We start from the raw sequence: 22,405 nt of genomic DNA, 5'->3' as shown, positions 1-22,405 counted from the left end.
AGAAAAAGGGTGGGACAAACCCATGTGGACAAAAGTTACCTGGCTGGAAGGTCAGGATATGTGAAAACCTTTTTGAAGACCATTGCAATCAGTTACCGCTTGAACTGAGCAGAAAGCAACTATATTACATGTTGTAATTTGTACAAACGGTTATAAATATTTGGATGAAATCAGTATTCCATTAGACATCCTATTTCTTTCCAAATCCTGCATTTGGTTTGGGCTTCATCTCCTGTGGTAGCGTCATCTTTATTATCAAATCAAATCAAATCAAATTAATTTTTTTATAGCACAAAACAATTCAAAGTGCTTTACATAAAATAAAAGCATTGCAGCCGGGAGTGGAAGAAGCATTAAAAATACATAAAAGAATATAAAGAGAAACAAATGAAATAATTTAAATTAAGTTAAAAACAAGCAACAGTCCAGATAAATTGAAAGATATCGTACAGATTTCATGCATAGACACATGAGAAAAGAAATGTTTTTAACCTGGATTTAAAAATGTCTCCATTTGGTGAAAGTTTAATCTCCACTGGCAGTTTGTTCCACTAAATGCTGCTTCTCCATGTTTAGTCTGGACTCTGGACTGGACCAGCTGACCTGAGTCCTTGGATCTAAGAGCTCTGCTGGCTTTATATTCTCTGAACATATCACAGATGTAAACCATCAGCAGGCAAAATCTATTCTGTGACTGACTGGAAGCCAGAGTAAAGATTTTAAAGCTGCTGTGATGTGTTCAGATCTCTTAGTCCGGGTTAAAACTCCAGCAGCAGCGTTCTGGATCAGCTGCAGATGTTTAATGCTCTTTTTGGGAAGTCCAGTTAAAAGAGCATTACAGTGATGGAGTCTACTGGAGATGAATGCATGGATGAGTTTCTCCTGGTCTTTTTGGGAGAGGAAACCTTTAATTCTGTTGATGTTTCTGAGATGGTAAAAAGCTGCCTTGGTGACACTATGATTTCAGCTTCTTCATGTTATTGCATGTGTTACATGTGAATCCTGGGCCACCCTTTAGTCTGTGTATACTGTATATGGGATGAGGAAATTCAACTTGATTTCTTTCTGCTTTTGGGGAGAGTGGGCAGACACTTGCACTTCTCTTAACACCACACTATTAGGAAACATGATTTCTTAATTCTGTTCTGACATCCTGACACCAGATGTCCACCCACTGCACCCGGTTAACAACTCAGTGTTTTAGGGAACATCACATCAAAGCTGTAGATGAGACACCGGCTTGTCACAGTGTGTTTACTGATGGTTTTTTTAAGCATTGGTGAAGGTTCAGTGACTGATATTTTGAGCTCTTTTTATATCTCAAGGGCCATTTGTTTAGCACCAACACACACACACAAACACACACACACACACACACACACACACACACACACACACACACACACACACACACACACTGTCTGTCAAACCCTCTCCAGGAGCAGTTTCTGACTGAACCCATTAACAGCAGCTCTGGACTACAGCAGCAGGGTCTGGGATCCCAGCTAATGGTTTATCTGTGTTTCCTTAAAACATCCACACAGAAGCCCTGAGGGATGCTGGCTGACTGGATATTTCACACATGCACACACCTCCTCTCACAAACACACACACTCGTATCCAAGCCACTTACAGTAGCACAGTACATTGATTTCTAAGCATGCAATATTGTGACATAAACATAATACATTTGAACAATCAGATTCAAACATAGGCTTTTTTCACACTTACAAACACACCAGTTCTGATATAAACACACAGGTTCTTATCTGCTTCTGGCCTTATAGCTTTCTGAAGTGTTGGATTGACCCTTACTGACCACAGTAATACAGATAGGATCATCAATTATTCACCGCCTCGATCTTTTCCAACATGGCTGTAAACACAGACACACTCACACACCAAAAAACATGACCAAAAACAGCAAATGCTTCTCTATTCCTCAGAGTAATTTCAAACTCGTTGTGATGCAATTTGGTGAAAAGTGAAGGATGTATAGAAAGCTGAGAGCTCAGTTGCCTCCACTTTGTCACATGAATGAGTGGCTGAATAACAGAGAGACACACTGCAGCCACTGCTAGCTCACAGAGAAGTTGGTGTGTTCACAAGCCAATGCTCAGCTTCAATCTCCCAGTTGTTTTGACTTAGGTTAAAATGCATACAATGCAACTATAATTTTCAGGCAGGTTAAACTTAAAAGGACCAGATCAGATTTACTGTAATGCTCTTTTAACCTGACTTCCAAAAAGAGCATTAAACATGTGCAGCTCATCCAGAACGCTGCTGCTGGAGTTTTAACCCGGACTAAGAGATCTGAACACATCACAGCGGTTTTAAAATCTTTACTCTGGCTTCCAGTCAGTCACAGACTAGATTTCAAAAGCCTGCTGATGGTTTACAAATCCCAGAACGGTTTAGGGCCAAAATACATCTGTGATATGTTCAGAGAATATAAAGCCAGCAGAGCTCTGAGATCCAAGGACTCAGGTCAGCTGGTCCAGTCCAGAGTCCAGACTAAACATGGAGAAGCAGCATTTAGCTGTTATGCTGCAAACAAGTGGAACAAACTGCCAGTGGAGATTAAACTTTCACCAAATGGAGACATTTTTAAATCCAGGTTAAAGACATTTCTTTTCTAATGTGTCTATGCATGAAATCCGAAGTCTATGCACGGTATCTTTGAACTTATCTAGATTGTTGCTTGTTTTTTAATTCATTTAAATGATTTTATTTTTTTCTCTTTATATTCTTTTATGTATTTTTAATGATTCTTCCACTCCTTGCTGCAATGCTTTTATTTTATGTAAAGCACTTTGAATTGTTACATGAAATGTGCTGTACAAATAAATTTGCTTTGATTTGATTTGATCAACACTCTTTAGAAAAATATGAGGTACAGGTTCAGTTTTTAGACCTTTTTTTCTTGGACGAAATTTGCCCATCAAGTCTCTTTGTACGCTGGTCAAAAAAACCATCAACATTCACTAAAATCTGGCTTTTGAGTGCAGCGGTAAAGAGTTTAATCGTCATTCATTCCTGCGTCAAATGACCCCACAGTAGCTGCGAGTGTGGTTGGCACAGATGGAAGCACAACCCACGAGTGAACACGCACATTTTCAATCAGGGTGCTACAGTTGAAGCTACCTACAAGAGTGGGCACAGCTAGCTTTTTATTTATAGAAGCACAAGTTTCCTGACTTTAAAGGGGACCTCCGGGGCATTTGAAGCGCATTTCCATTGCTAGAGGTTGTCAAATACTGACGGTAGGACACAGACCGGTGCAAATCGGCGCTCCCTGTGAAGCGATTGCGCTGTTTGCGCAGCCTGTCATGCTAACCAAATATGTGGTGGCTAAGGGGCAAGAGCTAAACCTTCCACGTAAAACAACAACTTGCACACTGCAGAAACGTCACACCACTTTATAAACCATCCAACAATAAAGTCACAAGCCTTACCATCAAAACCATATGCATGGTTCTCACATTACTGGCATGGGGACGTTACAAAACAACTTTATAAACAGCATGTCACTTACTTGTTTATATGCTCGCGCATGTGAAAGCCCAAAAGAGTCAATGGACGATAATCCCATATCCAAAACAATTATCTTCTCTAGAAAAACTGTGTTCAAGTATTTAAAACATTACAACAATACATGCCCAGTAATATTGTTGTAATGTTTTAAAAATGCAGTTTTTCTAGAGAAGATAATTGTTTTGTATATGGGATTATCGTCCATTGACTCTTTTGGGCTTTCACATGCGCGCGCCTACCGACAAGAGGTAAGTGACATGCTGTTTATAAAGTGTTTTTGTAACGTCCCCATGCCAGTAATGTGAGAACCATGCATATGGTTTTGATGGTAAGGCTTGTGACTTTATTGTCGGATGGTTTATAAAGTGGTGTGACGTTTCTGCAGTGTGCAGGCTTCTGGCAAGGTTCTGAGTAAACTGTAGGTCCCAAACACTGCGGGGACATGCTACTACTGACAGTAGGAAGTAACTTCATTGGTTTGTTTAACTATACCCACATTAAAAAAAACTGTTTCAACCAGCTACTTTTCGAGGATTAACTACCAGCTACTACTCCACCGACTGTCCTCTGCTGAAGTGAGAACTTCTCCTCGAATGTGGCCCCCACGCTTGCTTGCACTTGACGGTAGAAATGCATCTTTTGAATAAGCCGTGAACTTCTTGTTAGAAAACCATTGAAAGTCCTCTCTGTTGCATTACAGACGGTAGAAACGGAATAATCTCTGCACACAACATTAACCAGCTACTCGCTAACCTGTGCTGTTTGGTGGTGAGGTTGTTGTTTTATCAGAGATTGTTTTTTTCCTGAGAAGCTGACTAAAGCAGCGTTAAATCATATTCACAAAAACAGTGACAATAAGACAAATGAGATTATGAATCATTTAGCCAGAACAGTCAACTGAGTTATACTTTGTGGAACAAAGTAATTGTATGAATAAAAAGTCATTTTAGCATTTTTAAAGAAAATTTGATTTAATTATGCTTTAATTGTTGTAAATTATTGGAATAATCATACAAATGACGAGGCACAGCCATTGGGATCCCTCTCTTTGCCCAATGCCAGCTGCACCCAGAGGAAGTAATGTTTAAATTTTGAATCTTTTTTATTTCTATATGTAACCAAACAACTTTCTGTGTTGTGCTCCAGTGGGTCGGACAGGGAGCGACAGTGAGCGGAAGCCAAGGAGGGTCTACCAATTCGCTGAAGGCACCACCGTCACCATGACTGCACATGCACCACACAAGAGCCTCAGGGTGGCAAAATGGTGGATGATGGATCAAAAGATAATCCTGCTCAGATGTTTAAACATTCAGTACAAGGTGTGACGAACAAGTGAGTGCAGTAGTGTCATCAGCTATCAGTCATTTCTCAAACTGATGTGTCATTAGATTGAAGTAGGTTTTATTGTGTGAAGGCTGTTGCAAAAGGCTAATCCTCACTTCTTACTTCCTCTTGTGTCTTCACAACCAAAAACCACTTAACAACATTCCAAATGAACTAATAATCTTTTTTTTTCTGAGTCATATCAAGCTTTTAGAGCCTTAAAAGGGTGAGGTGAGCAGATTGAGCTTTTTCCTATTTTTTTTTTTTTTGCAAGTTACAGGTTTGTGGACCAAAATCCTTTATTTTGGAGCTGTAACCGTTGCTTTGTGTGAGTGGCATACTATCATAGACAAAGTATTTGACTAACGGTAGGAGGTGAGTAACGGATTAGAAGCGAAAGAGAGCATCCCTGTTCAGATCTTTTGGATATTTGTTTAACTGTTGTGTGGACCATTAAAACTTTAACATGTTGCCTGTATCTGTGGCTACTAGAGCTGTCATGAACAAAGGAGATTGTAGTGTAAACCTTAGTTTTCATTCAGTGGGAGACTTTATCACAGAAAAAGACATAACAGAGAGAAAATGTTTTATTTGGTGCATGTTAAATTCTCATACTTTAACAGGGTGTGGTCAAAATAAAGCAAACACAACTTAAATAGTTGTCATCTGTGGTTTCTCTGGCAAAAGCACAGTCCACTTATGTCTTTTCAAGAAGATTTGTGACAGTTCTGTTCGATCTTTTGGGTCTTTACGTTCATTTTTGAAGTTTTGAGCATCAATGATGGTTTCACAGAAACAAGCCAGTCCTCTTAACACAATGCATCCATGTTGGCTTAATTTAAACAAGCTTAATTGAATAAATAGGAGGCCTTATATGTTTTTTTGGAACAAGATATTTGGTAAAAAAAAAAGCTGCATTAATTTTTTTTTTCTTTTTGACCACCTGAATGAAGCCAAATAAGCAGAAAACATAACAATTATGTGCCATGATAAACATTTGTCCAGTTACACATCCAACCAATAAAGAACAACATTATCTGTCCTCTTATGAATCTACCCACTGCTCTGACTCCTCTGTCACTATTGTTGAATAATGCCTGCTTATTCCGTAAATGTGCCGTTTAGTGCAGTGAAACTGGGAGAACTCGGACTGTAAAACCTAAAGAATTTGCTGAAAGATGGCTATGGTCTACCTTTCACAGTGCATTTGACAATATTGGATGTTGACATTAAACCATCTCAACAGATTCCTCCCTGATTAAATTTCATGCAAATGATTGACATGCTGAGTAGATTTTCTAGCCCCTGCAAGTCTGAGAAAAAGGCAACGATGACTAGCAAAGGTATGACATGCGCAACAGGGCGTTATTGTAATTTTTAATGTGCTCACTTTAATTTAAGTGACTTCATGAAATAGTCAAGATATTCCATAGAATCTGTGACCGTTTTGCAACTTGCAGTGATGTCACCGTGTTCCCACAAGCCAAATCTAGCGAAATAAAGAATGGTGTTGTAACAATTCTTATTGATTGCAGAATAACAGAACGAACATTTACGTGAAAACGAAAGTATACTCTCTTAAGATTCTTAAAATGAGGTAAATACAACCTCAAATGACACAGTACACCGTGTTTTTAACTAAACTAAGCCCAAATACAGAAGCAGATTGTGGAAAACCTACAGTAAGCAGTAAGGGTGAAAGCCCCCCCCCCCCCCTTATTGCTTCCATAAGAATTAAGAAGGTAAGTAGTGGCCAGGTGCTGCCCATTAAATAATTTTTTCATCATCAGCAAGTGTGATCACAGCCATAAAAGCAGTACACGATGCCAAGGAGGAAAGAAATCAGCAATTATCTTAAAGAAGCAGCTATTGCAGCCCATCAATCTGGGAAGGGTTATAAGGCCTTTTCCAAACTATCTGGAGTCCATCAGTCTACAGAGAGAAAGATTATTCAAAAGCCGAAAACATTCAGGACAGCTGTCAATCTTCCCAGGAGTGGACGTCCCAGCAAGGTCACCCCAAGGTCAAAAACCCAAGAGCTACAACTCAGACTCTGCAGGCCTCAGTTAGCATGTTAAAGGTTAAAGGTCATGACAACACAGTTAGAAACAGACTGAACAAGTATGGCTGCAAACCTCAATGAGCTGAAGCAACGTTAGCATCTCAACGACAATGATTCCTTCAAGTTATTGCTGCTTAAAGCAGCTCCTCAGTTTTTTATATACAGGGTATAGTTAGTTTTTCACACACAGCTTCTGCATTTTAGCTTAGTTCTTGTTAAAACATCACGTGTAGTTGTTCATCTGATGTTTTATCTCATTTCAAAACCTGGTGACGACCAGATGATTTTGATTATGTCCTAATAAAACCCTTCAAACTGTGAGAGGTGTACCTTCTTTTTCAAATGCTTGCAGTTGTTGTGCTGCAAATCCTATGAAACACTTGTGCAACTAATGGGGAGTCTCATGTTCCTTTCACATTAGGGGCTTTCAAGCTCACCCATTTAGAGAGAAGTTCCACAAATAATCACTTAAGTTCTGCTGTCAGTTGAGATTTATCCGTCCTTTGCCATGAACTCGTTGAACCAAATGTTACCACCCTTGGGGCTGACCTCAGCCACTGTAATGACACTTAATGTTTTCTTTAATTGGGACCATACCCTGTGGTTGTTTTACTAAGCCAGTGTCTGCTTTTTGAAATTTTGATTAAAAATAGTTTATGTCTTTGTATTGGACACCATCACAAATAACATTGGCAACTTCCTCTGTGTTTATAGGTACCATACATGCATGATTTTCTGAGTAATTTTTGATTCTATCTTTTGCTGTAAGAAACTAATCATATTGTGAACACAAGATGTATTATTAACCTAAGGCAGACTGTGTAAATTGTCCATTCAGATGTTATTAATAAATATTTCTATATAAAGGATTGATTGATTCATAGCAGGACTCAGATTGAGAGAGAGAATGCCTGAGAGAGATTGAATGAGATTGTTATAAACACATTTATCACCACTTTGGCCTCCCCCCCCCCAGTCTTCACACTTCTTTTGTGAGCTCTCCCAACAGACGGCTGTGACTGAAAGACCTGTAAAGAGTTTGTGACATGCATACACACCTTCACAGATGCTAAAACGGGAGCTTATGGCAGCTGAAATGCCAAAGCGCAAAATCTGAACACCGAGATATGTGGGGGATGTTTCTCAAATTCACCTTGGAAATAAAAAGTTAGGAATTCAAAGCAAATTCTATGGTGTTTTTTTTTTTTTTTTAGGTTCAATGAACAGAAACGAGTTACAATTTTGATTTATTGCTTCGAATTTAATGGACTCAACATCGATTTATCTGGCACAGAGTAACATGAGCACTGCAGCACCTGTTTCCACCTGACAAAGTCAGTATTCAGATTTCCTTTACAAGTCCGTGCTGGGTTTAATAAGAGCTTTTTCACCTTGAATAGATTCCTGCTGTTGCCGCTAGAAACAAGGATGATGAGAACAAGCAGAAATTGCGAAGCTGTGCATAGTAAAACCCCGGCAATTAGTTAAGACATTCTGCAAAGCTGAGGTGAACTGCGGAGTCTTGTGATAACTATCTGTGAATTTGTCACGATAAGAAACCCCCATCATGTTGCACTTAGTCATTTGATACAGTGTTCGAGTGGAAATATCTATTAGTGCAACTTTAAATCTGTCCAGAAACATTCCTAGACTGCCTTGGTAGTCATATCTAAACTACCATTGTCAATAAAATAGATTATTAACTAGTAGCAAATGAGACATGACATAAGATCGTTCATATCTTTAAACTCCTGCAGCTCCTTTGGTTGTTCCTGCCTCTGTTTGCTAGGGGAAGTGACTCATGTCCAATGTCTCAGGTGCAGTTTTACCTGCGGCTGAAGCACAACATGGCAGCTACATTCATACCACCACCATTAGATTCTCAAGGCAACATGCACATTTGCTTCTAGGAGACTGTTTTCCATTATGTTTTTGTTTCTTTAGGAGCGGGGGTGGTCAAATGTGCCCTTGGACAGTGGACTCCTTATGTATGTAAGTGAGGATCCAGGTGGTGAGGCTCACATAAAAACTTCCCCTCAGGTTTGCATAACTTTGACCTTTTGAATATGGCTGTCTGGAGACCCACCTGCCTCGGCTTTAAAGCAGTTTTCCCCAGCTAATGTACTCAACGGATGGTTGAATGGCATCTGAAGACCCCGCCTGCAGTAAACCCCCTTTCAATTTCATGACAATTTTAGACACAGAAAACCTCCATCCTTCCATTTGTAACTTTTTTCTCTCAACGGTCAAACTTTGAATACCTTAAAACAGGGATGTCCAAAGTCGGTCCTCGAGGGCCGCTGTCCTGCAGGTTTTAGATGTCAGGTGTGTTGAAGCAGGTCAACATCTAAAACCTGCAGGACAGCGGCCCTCGAGGACTGACTTTGGACATCCCTGCCTTAAAGGAACATTCTCTGAGGATGTGTGCCATTATCTCAATGCTGACTGTCAAAAGTCAGACCATATGTACTATGAATGGCAACACCTTCCGATGGAAGTTAATGAATGTCAAGGTTTTGTATGTAGGTTAATAGAAGGTAAGTTCCAAAAGGTTTGTAGTAACCAGCATGTAGTTGATTTGAGACTTGGCATAACTCCTGTTGAGTGGCTTTCCTGCTTTTAGTTGCTTGGCGAAGCACTGGCAGATCCGTTTATAGTCTTCCTGGAAGGTAAGTAAAAAAAGGTCGCGACAAGGTCCACAAAAACTTCAGTGACATGAAAACTTGGCCAGTCTTTTACCACTGAGGAGAACGAAGGAACAAGGCTACAAGAGGAGAGACGAATGGAGCTTTTAAGCAAAAGGATGATGAGTGATCATTGCACCACCGGCCACACACACCCACACAGTGAGAGAACATGGAAAAAACCCAACAACAAACCACGAACCCTGACAATGAAACTGTAATTACAAATTCTTGAGCATACATTCCTCTTTTATCACGTATATTAACAAAAAATAGCTGTATATAGAAGTGCAGCCTCACGGCGTTTTGAGACCAGTTTTAAAGGCATTTACAGAGATCTGAGTTTGTCTCCCATCTGTCCCATCTGACCCATGGTCTTCTACACTTACTTCCACTTACCTTTGCATTCAAAGATGATGCTGAAATTAAACAAAAACCAAAAGGCGCTGCATGGTGGAGGTCAGCACTGTCAACTCACAGCAAGAGGGTTCCTGCTTTGTATCACAGCTGGGGCCTTTGTACGTGCAATTTGCACATTCTCCCCGTGTATGCGTGGGTTCTGAATTTGACCCTGAATTGGATTAAAGTGGGTATAGAAAATGGGTGGATGGCAAAGCCAGATGATTAGGTTTTTGCATTAAAAGACAAGTTGACAAATTTCACGCCCCATTCTATAATTATTTGCTGTATAAACAGCAATGTGTTTATGTCTGGAAATATATGGTCTCATTATTGCTTTGTTTGATGCTGTATTTCTGTTTTTATTATCTTGCAGTTCAGGGCTGGTCATTAACGCATTAAAAGGTCATCGGGGGATCAAGTTTTCAGCCAAGCCAGTTAGCAGCTGCCCCTTTGATATTATCTTTCCTGCTTCTGGAATAAATTGTTGTTGTTTATAAGATACAGAGATGAAATGTGGGGGGAAAGTTCTCTGAGCACACAAAGTCAAAGACGTTAATCAGTGTCTGGATGTCAAACAAAGTGCATTAGACTTGGCGCTGTTGCCATTCGTCCGATTTAACAGTAACAGCTGCACATCCTCTGTTTGCTCTGAGAGAACGATCAAAGGCAAGCAAAGATAATGGCAACACAAGAGAGCGTTCTTTCTTGCATCACAGAGTGATCTCTGCAAAAGGAGCTTTTCACTTGTTAACGCGCTACAGCTGATTAAATCTGCAAAGGATTACTCTTTTTGATCAATAAATTGACTCTTTTCACCCAATCTAAAGGGGAAATCTTCCTTCGGGCTGTCCAATTTAATGCAAGTTAACGGAAATTCAGCTTTTTACGCAAGATTAACGTACGCACGTTCTATAAATATGTCAAATTTAACGCGTTAATGGATATATATATATATAAAAAGATATATAAATATATATGTGTGTGTGTGTGTAGTTAATTAGATAAATATCGATGAAAAACTTGACTTCTAAAATATATGAATCAAATAAAAATAAATACAAATTCATACACGACAACAAAACTAACATTTTCAACATCAATAATATTCAATCATTTCATATCTCTTTTATCTCAGGGGACTTTTACGTCTGCATGATGACACATTTATGTTATTTCCTCTGATTATATTCAAAGGAGGCAACACATGAGGTTAAAGGTTTTATCTTCGTCCCCTCCCGCTCCATCCTGCTGCCCTCACTGGCGGGCGTATCTGGTTTCCCGGGGCAACTTTGGGTTGGTAGCCGGGGCAGGTGCTGGCTAGCTGAGGGTGGCTTTCTGGGGTGGCCCGGTCCTCTCGGACAGGGGGGCCTCTGCCGGGTGGAGGTGTGTCCTCGGACACATGGGGCTCTTGCCCCTGTGCCCTGGCCCATTGCCCCTGGTTGCCTGGCTCCTTCGCTCCACGGCTGTGGGGACCCTACTGGAGGCCTTCCTCAACTGTCTGCTGGGATGGAGTGTGGCTTTCCTGTGATGGGCAGCCTGATTTCTTTCTTCTTTGCCTCATGGGGGTTACTGGTAGCCCGGGTTAGGGGGCCTTCTCTGTCTGCTCCTGATCTATAGGTGAGGTGTGGTTGAAGCCCACTTCCCTCATTATTATACACAATTCAACCTTTGGCATATAATTGGCACCAACACTTGCTGCTGGTGATGTTGTTGCTGTTTGTTTGTTGTGTGTTTCTCTTCATTTAAGTGTCTGCAGGTGCTCCTGATGATTCTGTGCATGGCCACAGTTTCCTTTCTTTTCTCTCCGCAGATGTAATGGTTGGCTACCTGGTCTCTCTCCTCACCCCAGCCCCCCCCCCCCCCCCCCTTTTTTTTTCTTTAATTTCTTCTTTCAAGTATGAAAAAACTAAATAAAAATAATACAATGGTGCTGCAAACTATGATGAAAACACTCTGTAGACTTTGTCTTTGCTGATGCTTGTGTCTCTGAGTAGTAGGCCAAACAACTTTGTGAGAGTAGTTGTAAAAAATAAGTCAGTCTCACTAACTCTTCTGCTGTTCTTAAGGTATTTTTCTAAGTTCTTGACATTGGGGACATTTTTCTGTCATGTATACTCTGACTTATTAATCCAAATGTATGGGGTAATGTGGGACTAAGTATCTTGCTCATGGACAATAAAATTAGTGATGCTGCCATGTCAGACTCAGTCACATAATCAAACCTCCTCTTTTTAATATTAGAAATTAAAACAACGAGGGCTAGAAAATTATAAAATGATTAAATTATATAGATATCTAAGGTAACAAAACATGATGAAACTGTAATGATCTAGAGTCTGTTGGGGATAATATTCTGTATGAGGCTTGGGTGAAACAACAATGAGATGACACTTCAGTTTCAGAGTGTAGGACAGCACCAAGGGAAATGAAAAGTGTTTCCATGAGGAGTCCGCTGTAGAAAACTTGATAGAATGCTGATACAGCATTCATCTTGATGGTGACAAGCCTAAGTCAATTAGATCCACAGTTCCATGCCGCAGAGAGCTGCCGAATCTGGGTACCACTTAGAAATAAAGGAGCATTAGTGAAGACAAAGTGCATCTTGGATGTAATTCAGCTTATCAACAGGCACTAGAATATGATTCAACAGTGAGGTACCTTAAGGCTGCATAGGAAGCCAATTTGTCCACCTAATTTATCCCTCCTGAGCTCTCAAAGGCAATTTTGAGAGAATTGCTGCAGAGCACTTTTATGGAGGTGTGCTTTGCTCTGTGGATATTTTACACTTTTGCAATCTCTTGCTCTCTTGCTTATGATGGCTGCTGTGGGTTCTCAGAGCAAGATGAGCCTTATGAAAACATTTAAAGCCCCGAGGATGTTTCAGGAAAGGTTGAGCATCTTCGGAACAGGCTGTAATCTACAGTATTTTGTCAGTTTAAAAATTCATCCTCACTAAACTGCTGTCAGGGAATAGGCTGAGAATGAAGAACTTTGCTTTCAGACTGCTACCTCTAGCCATGGCCAAATGCCACTGAGGATGACATGAGCTGTAATATTTGCTTCATAATGGCATCTTCTCTGACTTGCTTTTATCAGCTTATAAATCATTTAGCCTCATGGATGCAGCAACACAGGCTGTAAGCACCACACTGATGTTGTGACGTTCGGCAGATTAATGGGTGATGAGTACTTACCTTGAATGAACCAAAAAAAAAATCAGGGACAGAAAACCAAAACTAGGATTGAAGGATGAAGGATGCTAAAATGTTAAACTGTTAAAAAGTGCCATGATAAGTTACTTTTTAGCTGAAAAAGAAACCAGCACAATTGCATCCATGATAGTGAAGGTCTCGTTGTAAAATGAATGTATTTTACCTAGGGATGGGAATGGAGAACCAGTAGAACCCAGTAGTTCGATCCCGTGGAATCGTTAATGCCCCTGCCTGATGATCCCATTTATAGGTTCTGCTAACGCCTGGCGCATTTGCGCGATGACGTCATGTGCACGTTTCGTATTTTGGCTCAGAATGTTTCCAACATGGCGTCGAGGCAGGAGCGCTCCAAAGTTTGGTTATATTTCACCAAAAAGGACAATACTGGGGCCAGTTGCAACACGTGTGGAGCTTTGATCACATCAAAGGGGGGAATACCTCCAACATGCTGAAACATCTGACCACACGGCATGCAGTTACTTTGCAGGAAGGTAAAGTCTTTGGTGGCAACGCGTCTTCCGTCTCAAAAGTCCAAGGTAACGTAAAACTGGTACCATACAGGTCCTGTTGATTATAATAATGTTAGCGACATACTGTATGAATAATTTCCATCTGATATTAACATTTGGTTGACGAGGAATGCGAGAGTGAGGCAAGCTATATATACTATATTTGTACTATATATAATTGGATGAGAACCGATAAGAGAACCGAATCGATGTGAGATATCGATAATGGAATTGGAATTGCTAAATTCTTAATAATTCCCATCCCTAATTTTACCCGAATTCCCAGTGTTTTTACCTTCTCTTGCACTTGGTGAAGTATGACATCTAAAGAAATAAATAAATAGATCATTGTATAAATGAATGTATTATTTTTTATTATTATTAATGGTGTAACTGCAAAGTCTAGAAATAAGGTTAAACATTTCAACATTGAAGGGTCCATAATGGGAAGAACAAAAGTTTTTTTGGTGGTTGCACCAAAGGTTAAAAAGAGATAGGTTGCACCTTTTTATCTCATTTCCACTGTTTACATGTTTGCTGTTAACATCTATTTAAATAACTGACTGGCTTCCAGACACACAGTAGGTTTCCAGTTACATTTCCCTCATTCACCACATTTATCTTCTTGTTTCTGTGAATTATCCAGCATGACATTACCTAAGAAACATCAACACTGCTTGAGTTTTTAAAGATTGATGTTTACTGAATGTAGAGTGAATAAGTGCATGTGAACTGTGTGAAGTCCTAAAACAGTGTGATGGTCATCCAAATACCTTAGAAAATGGAGGAAGAACTCATTAAAGGTGTCTTATGTGAGTTTCTGCGTTTTGGTCTTTTACTTAGCTTTGATTCTCATCTTCTTTTGATTTACATTTTCTGTTCTTTGTTTTTGTCATTCAGTTCTGCCATCGCCCATTGATGTCTTCTCCCAGTTAACGCCTGCTCCTTTTTATCGTTATTCACCTGCATCCACTCAGCCAGTATATAAGTTCCTTAGCTCTCATTGTTTCCTGCCAGTTCACAGATCTTGTTTTTGTGTGATTCTTCTTCTTGTTTTGTGGTTTTTCTGTCAATCTGAAACAGAACTGAAACAGAACAAAGGAAAAGACTCCTTTGTTCTGTTTCAGTATTGTTTCATATAGTTCATTATTCCTGCCTCCGTGCCTCGGCAGCTCCTTTGTTTCTGGTTAAATAAAGCAACAGTTTGTCATGCCTATCTTTGCCTCCTCATCCAATAGTCTTTCTCCAAAGATGAATCCTGACTACACGTGGGATAGATTTCCTACTAAAGATAACTTTTCCCAAAACTTAAAAAGTAGTTTTGGTCTCCTAAACCTATGAAATTGGGTTGGATCATTACATTTTTAAAGAAAAGTTAGGTACCACAGTGAAAGTAAAACCATAACAAAACAACTATTCTTTACCAGAATTAGAAATTCTGCAAATGTTTTAAACCAGTTGTGTCTCTGGGCTTCTCAGAAGGTTTCCTTTCGAATTAGACCGAGAGTAACCCTGGCAAACCCAAGTATGGAGGCTTCACTTTGTCATTAGCTACAAGCAGCAATGACAATCAATCTATCAGTTGTTTAATTATGAAAACATGTTGGAATGATAGATCATCATAAGTGTAAATTACCTTAGCTGTTGTTTAGCCATATCTTCCACAAATACTGATTTGCGTCACCACAGACCTCCATAGACCTCTGTTCTGTGACACAACTGAAATCTCTGCTTCATGCTCTTATTCTGACACCAAAGAGGGACTTTAAATTGAACCTCCATCCATCCATTATCTTCCGCTGGTCCGGGGATCGGGTCGCGGGGGCAGCAGCTTGAGCAAAGAGACCCAGACGTCCCTGTCCCCGGCCACTTCCTCCAGCTCTTCTGGGGGGACCCCGAGGCGTTCCCAGGCCAGCTGAGAGACATAGTCTCTCCAACGTGTCCTGGGTCTTCCCCTGAACCTCAACAGCAAAAATATTGCATGTTGTGATGTGTAAGTGTGCGTGACTTTGAGTGAAAGAGATGGCTGCAGAGAAGTATGTGCACACCCTCATCCTAAACACTGTCAGTTATGGATGGGTTTGTTGTTCATTTCTGCTTATGCAGACACGAAGGTGTTCAGCTGGGGCTTAGTTTGAATTCACTCCCACACACTGTTGCTTTGCACTGTTTATGTCCTCATACCTATTTAAACAGATCACTGACCATGACATATTAATCTACTGGGAGACCTTTTTCATTCATTTAAGACAAATATTTACAGACATGTGGAAGAAAACCAAAAATACAGGAAGGAGGAACTCTTTTGATTTTTTGCAAGTGAACATCCCAGCAAACATGCCCGCTGTGGGCCTAAAGGCCGAGTTATACTTCTTTTAACTGCCCTTGCGCTTTCTTCTTGCGCGTGTGTTAATGGCTCGAGACGTTTATCCTTCATTTAGCTTTGCCGGCGCTTGCGTGTGCTGCTTGGCAATTCACCGCCAGGACAGGAGGTGGAGTAGCGGGTTTTTTCAATGACAAGCCTACTACGATGAAAGGAAATTCACCGCCAGGACAGTAGGTGGAGCAATGTTTTTTTCAATGACGGCCTACTACGTTGACATCTGTGGGTGTGGCAGTTTGCTTGTTTATTTACCCAGTCTTGTTCTGTACGCACACATTGTGAACCATGCCAAGCACAAGAGACACACGTTTGAGGCTGATGCAGATGTTGCTAATTGAAGAGGAGATTATAGTACGTCCTTGTATTCCGCCAAGGACGGGTTGTAAAGGTGTTCGTACCTGCGGACCTCTTCGGCAAGTCTATCTTCTAGTGGATTCATGATTCATGATTCATGCTTCTTCTTCTTCGGTCTTTTATTAGGGGATGAAACCGAAAAATAAACACGCCGCCGGATGTGATGTAGATAGTGGCTTGCGTCTTTTTTTTTTTCACGTTGCGTGAAGTTTAGAAAATTGAGGTGACACACAGAAGCACGCAAGGGGGGGCTTGCAACCGCGCAAGGGCTTGCGTTTCTTCTTGCGTCTGGCTTTGCCTCTTGCATTACCGACTATAAACCAGGCTTAATTGGGCCCCCAGTGGGCAGCCCATAGTGTGGGTTGATTAGTGGCCTGCCCAAACTAAAGAGAATGGGCCATTTTTGGGGCCCATTGTGGGCCCAAGTGGGGCAGATTGGGTTGAGTATGGGGGTGTTTCACCGGGCCCCACAAGGCAAAATGGTGTGGGACCCACATTTTGTGACTGTGAAAAAATAAAACACTTTTGTGGGCTTAGGGCCCAAAGGAGATCACATCTAAGCCCCGCATGAAAAGGCTGGGCCACTGAAACCAGGCCAGGCTCAATGATGTGAGATGTGGCACAGTTTAGGTTCTTGTTGGTCTACTACAACAAAGATGCTCAGTCCAAGGGACTTCCTTGGTTGCACTTGTTTCGTCTACATATATATGTATGAATGCATGCGTGTAACTGATTCTCAGATGCTCCCCAAGGCGGTGTAACTGTTCATGGTAAACTTGGTTACTTGAATAAGGGCTCGAATTAACCTCAAGATCCACCAAAACCAAAAGGTAATTAGCTTTTTGTGTGATAACATTGAAGGAGTCTAGAAAAACTGAATGAATGAATGCTGTCTACTCGGACAGGGAACTAATTCCAAGAGGGTGGGGTAAATGATGCTCCATTTTTGATCTTCTCATCTAAATGGAGGCTGTAGTCCCTCTGCATTTGTATGTTTTTGATCTCAGAATAACAAGAGAAAAAAAATGGGGGAAAGGAGGTTAGGAGGAGGGAGGAGAGGGCTGCACTGGAATCATCCCACCAGGAAGTAGTTGAGGAGCAAGAGTAAGTTGAAAGAGCTGCAAACGAGGTCACTTAGTGTGCAACCACATTATCTCCAGTGGGATTCCGAGCATCAGCTGCTATTCACACAAATGTGCGCACACACACACACACACACACACATTCACATACAGTAATTGCTCAGGCATGCTAATGGTACCACTATTGAGATCTATTTTCTCCTTCCTGCCAGTGAGCACAGAGTTACTGACTTGCTTGTGATCTCTGTGTGGAAAAAGTGCAGAAACACATCAGTGATGCAAAAATGCGTCGCAACAAAACAAAAATGGCGACGCTCGAAAAAAATCTGCATTCGAGTAGACAATTTCAGCATTGTCTAATTTTCACCAACATCCTTAGAGGAAGTGCTTTTGAATACAAAGCAGTACATAATTAATTACTTTTATGCTTTGTTTTTCATTGTTTTTTGAAGAAGTTTCTTTGTTTTTAAGTAGTTGAGTATTTCACCACATTTTGATTTAGTCATCTTTTCTGCACGTGTGTAAAATCAATTAGACAATGCCTCACTTACATGTTCACACAGTTTTAGAAAACTTTCATTACAAAAAATAACTACTTGTGTAAGTAGTGAACTGGGGTCATTTCCAGATGATACTTATCAAATGTTCATCTTCAACACCTGCCCTTACCTGGCAGTTCTGCGTTTGGGTCTTTCTATGTTGAATTTTGTCATAATCTGTCCTGAACACAGTAATTACATTTACTTCTATACATTTATGACACTTTAATATCTTTTCATAATCCTGGGAACACAGAACATCTAATTTTACCAAACAAATTTACACAATTCTGCAGTTTCCCAAACCTGAAGGTATGAAATGTTTATGAATCAATCCTGAATCCTGAATCAATTCAGTTCAATTCTGTGGAGAGAAAGATTTGCAAAGAGTGATTTAATCAAGATTCTTTTCTTGTGGTAAATAGGGATTTTTTAAATGCATTCTTTGAAAAACCTGAGGCCGACTTTAAAAAAATGATTAGAGCTGATCTGTTATTCGTCCCCAGACTCCTGAAGTCATTGCTCTGATCTTGACCGTCACTGTATAACTTTTGGTCTCAAAAGTTTTAAAGTTAAAACTTTGAAGGCTCAGCTTGAAACTTCTATTTCTCAGTTTCAAATCATCGTCCACTTTTGTGGGATTTGTGATCCTTTTTGGCCTTAAATGATTTAATCCCAACTCTTTCCCTTTGGATTAAAGACACTCTACATTATGCTACAGACTTGAACATTTTCGATATACTTTAAGAGGTTCCTTTTTAAAATGCAATGAAATCTGGAAATCCTTTTTTTTTTAAACCCTTGTGAAAAAGCTTTGCAGCTTTACTACCCCTCAGTGAGGCTTAATGTCTGTCCCAGAGCTTCTGCATGCATTTAAAACAGGGCCTGTCCCATCATAAAAATTTATTTTATATTCATACTAATTTGTAATTACTGGGATGAATAACTCAGTGGACCACAGAATTGTATTAAACTGCTTTAATAATTTCATTTTTCCTCATGAAATTTAGTTTAATATGTATTCGATTTTTCAAAAGATGATTAGTTCGGATGGTAAGTGTAATAAATTAAGCAGCAAGTTTGTTAGCTACTTTGTTTTCTGAACATCCTGGAATGTGTTTGCCGTGTTTGAGTTTGTTAAAAACTGTTTAACTTTCATCAAACTCCATCCTGAAAAAAAAAAGAAAAAAAATGGAAAGAGTTTGTCACACATACTAGATAATCACAGAGATTTCCCTTAGGGATGCAGCGATACCACTTTTTTTCAAACCGAAACGATACCGATACTTGGATCTGAGTACTTGCCGATACCGAGTACTGATGATACTTCTACCACAAAAAAAATGGAAGACAGGTTTCGGTCTCACTAGCCTAACCACACTGTTCCTGATTAGCTCGACATTTCCCCTAGCCGCCAATCTAAAAAAATACAACAAAAATGACAAACCACCCTCTGATCGCAGTCTTCATGCAATAAATTGGTATCGGTTCATGGTATCGGTTAACTTTAACGAGTACGAGTATATTAGAATAGTATCGCCCCGATACACGATACCAGTATCGGTACATCCCTAAATTTCCTCATGAATGAATTAGTGGTCAATTGATTTCCTTTCGTAGACAGAGTCGGGAAGATAAGAGCCGTAAACTTTTTATCTAAGGCTTTAAGAGATCAAAATATGTCCAAGATTTTTCACCAAATAAAAGCTAAACTGCGTTGTGTGCATTGGTGATTCATTGACACTTTGTGCATTAAAGCAGATTTAAGACATTTAAGAAGCTAAAAAAGATTCAAATCATACCTGCTAAACAGATCAGCATCTTAATATTTGCTCTGACTTTATTCTCCAGGCTTGACCTATACTTTTATTTAGAAATAAGCCCAGCCACCTGAAAATCCAAGATGGCGGCCATTTGTGAAGATGGTTGTCACATCAAATGTCAAAACTGAATCGTTGGAAAATTGTAATGATCAAGGCATGAAAATGTCTTTGATATGTCAAATTAAATCATGCCTTTAAAATGTAGATATGGCTAATAGCTTTGAAGATGGTGGCCATTTTTTGACTCATATTCACAGTATTCTGTTGCATTTTAATCACAAATTAAGTTTCAGTTGACGGCGGTGAAGTTACCTTTTGATCCACTAGGAATTGTTTCAATCGGCCTCAATTATTTCAGACTTCTTTTGCATCACTGGATGCTAGATTTGCTGGACCTATATATCCTGAAACTCAGAGCAGGAATGAACACACGAATGAAGTATGAGACTCAGACTGAAAAATAGCTGAGGATGAATCAAATATTTCATCCAAACCACAGATTGCCGTGTTTGGACACCATGTACCCGCTAACTCTCCTTCCCTCTACCTCACACACTCATGTATAAGTGAACTCATAACGCATTTATATGTGCATAGAAATCCTTGCCTCTCTGTAGAAGTGCCAATCCCAGGGGTCATATCCCTTTAGTCCACCCTTTGTACTCCTGTTGATGCACTTTAGTATGCAGAAGCATTGAGGCATTAGCCCCAGAAATGTGAGAGACATACAGGTCCAGAGGACACAGAGAAAGTAAAAGAATAAATACGTTGAACAAAAAATACAAAAGAAAGGAGAAGGTGCCGTAAAACGTTTATTATTAACGATTTATACTTCTATTACTAATTATTCTTAAATGAGAAACGACATGCATGGTCTTTATTGTACGATTTATTACAATAATAAATAACAGGTTTAAACTTCAGTGTTATTTTTTATCATTTTGATACACAGACAAAAATAATTGTGTCCAAAGTTTTATTTCTGAGATTAAAATAGACTAAAACAATAAAACTGACTCTTTGGCCAGTACACAAAAAATCAAACAGTAACCTAATACTGCACACAATAATGCAGGTTTACGTTTCGTAAATCCACAGATATTCAACATTTCTGAACCTTTGGTGCTTGGCATCATGACTTATTGCTAATGTAACAGCTGACCTAATGAATCACGTCTATACCTTGTTTTGGCGTCGCTCAAGAGCCTGAGCTGTTGACGGTTTCCCCTCTGGTTCCTTGACATGGATGCAACAGGTGACAGAAGCCTCTACGTATGCACCACCACTTGTAAATGTAACATTTGCATAAACAACAGGCAGCCAGTAGCTGCCGGCTGCATGAAAGGTAATAAAAAAAAAAGCCCAAAGTCAAGTGGTCAAAAGTGTGGCTGCATTCTGGGGGAAAGGTCACATATGTTGAAATTTGGGGATCTGGTCAAATTCAGAATGGCACAATTAATGTACAAAGCAAGAAATAATCAATTGCCAAAAAACACACAAGGAATGTTTAGTGATAGGGAGGAGGGATATAATCTAAGGGGAGACCTAAATGTTAAAAAACCAAAGGTCCGAACAAATATGAAAAGCATGTGCGTATCGAGCTGTGGGGCGACTCTGTGGAACAGTCTGGAGACAGAAATAAAACAAAGTGCAAATATAATTCTGTTTAAAAAAGGTACAAAAAATATTTTTAAACAACATGGAAGAGGAAGTAAATTAACGGAGGACGATGAGGGATAAATATATGAATAGAATAGGGTTAATTGTGATATTGTAATTTGATTAGTATATGGTATATATGTTATATATTTATTTATGGGGATAGTTATATATATATATATATATATATATATATATATATATATATATATATATATTCATATTTACATTTATGTTTACAGGGATATGTGTGTAGTATATATTTATTTTTGTGATTATATATTTATCTAGATATTTAGGAAGTGTATATATGGCATATATTTATATAGGTGTATTGTAGTTAGGATGTTTGCAAACTGAGGACTAGTTAAAAAGGGGTGGGAAACAAAAAAAAGTATTGTACTTCTTCCCATTCATTTTTTCGAACAATGTGTGGCGTTTTGTTTTGTATGAGCACTTTATGTGATTTATGTTTTTTTTCTCTCTCTTTTTCTTTCTTTTGTATGTACAAATACTTGCATACATTTTCTTTTTTATACATGTTCGAAAAATAAACATCTATCATCATCATCAAGGTTCCAACACTGGGACGTGCAACAGATGTTTAATGAGACGGCAGATGAAATGAAGTCTTTTTCATGCAAAACAGTGCTGTCATCTGCACTTCCAAACACACACCTACAACATCTGCAGAGTGTTTTGTATATGTTTTCATTTAGGTATTAAAGTCGAAAACGTTTACCTGAAACTTTGAATAGACTTAATGCAGAACTGTGAAAAAGTCCTGCGTCGTCACTCATTTTTTACATATTACCATGAAAACAGGAACAATGGTCTGA

At 39.5% G+C, this 22,405-nt stretch overlaps 1 protein-coding gene across 1 annotated transcript in view; it reads left to right on the top strand.

Annotated features, from left to right (window-relative positions):
* The window catches only part of syt9b (synaptotagmin IXb), a 57,618-nt gene extending 49,866 nt beyond the window's left edge, over positions 1-7,752 (top strand). The window contains exon 8 of the mRNA XM_075470605.1: positions 4,681-7,752. Coding sequence (XP_075326720.1) covers positions 4,681-4,758 — 78 coding nt within the window. The 3' untranslated portion in view covers positions 4,759-7,752. The remainder of the gene's footprint in view (positions 1-4,680) is intronic.
* The last annotated feature ends 14,653 nt before the right edge of the window (positions 7,753-22,405 follow it).

The sequence above is a fragment of the Odontesthes bonariensis genome, chromosome 7 (assembly GCF_027942865.1).
Source record: "Odontesthes bonariensis isolate fOdoBon6 chromosome 7, fOdoBon6.hap1, whole genome shotgun sequence".
Taxonomy (NCBI): domain Eukaryota; kingdom Metazoa; phylum Chordata; class Actinopteri; order Atheriniformes; family Atherinopsidae; genus Odontesthes; species Odontesthes bonariensis.
Note: the sequence above shows the minus strand (reverse complement) of the source record. Positions and strands in the feature narration are given on the sequence as shown.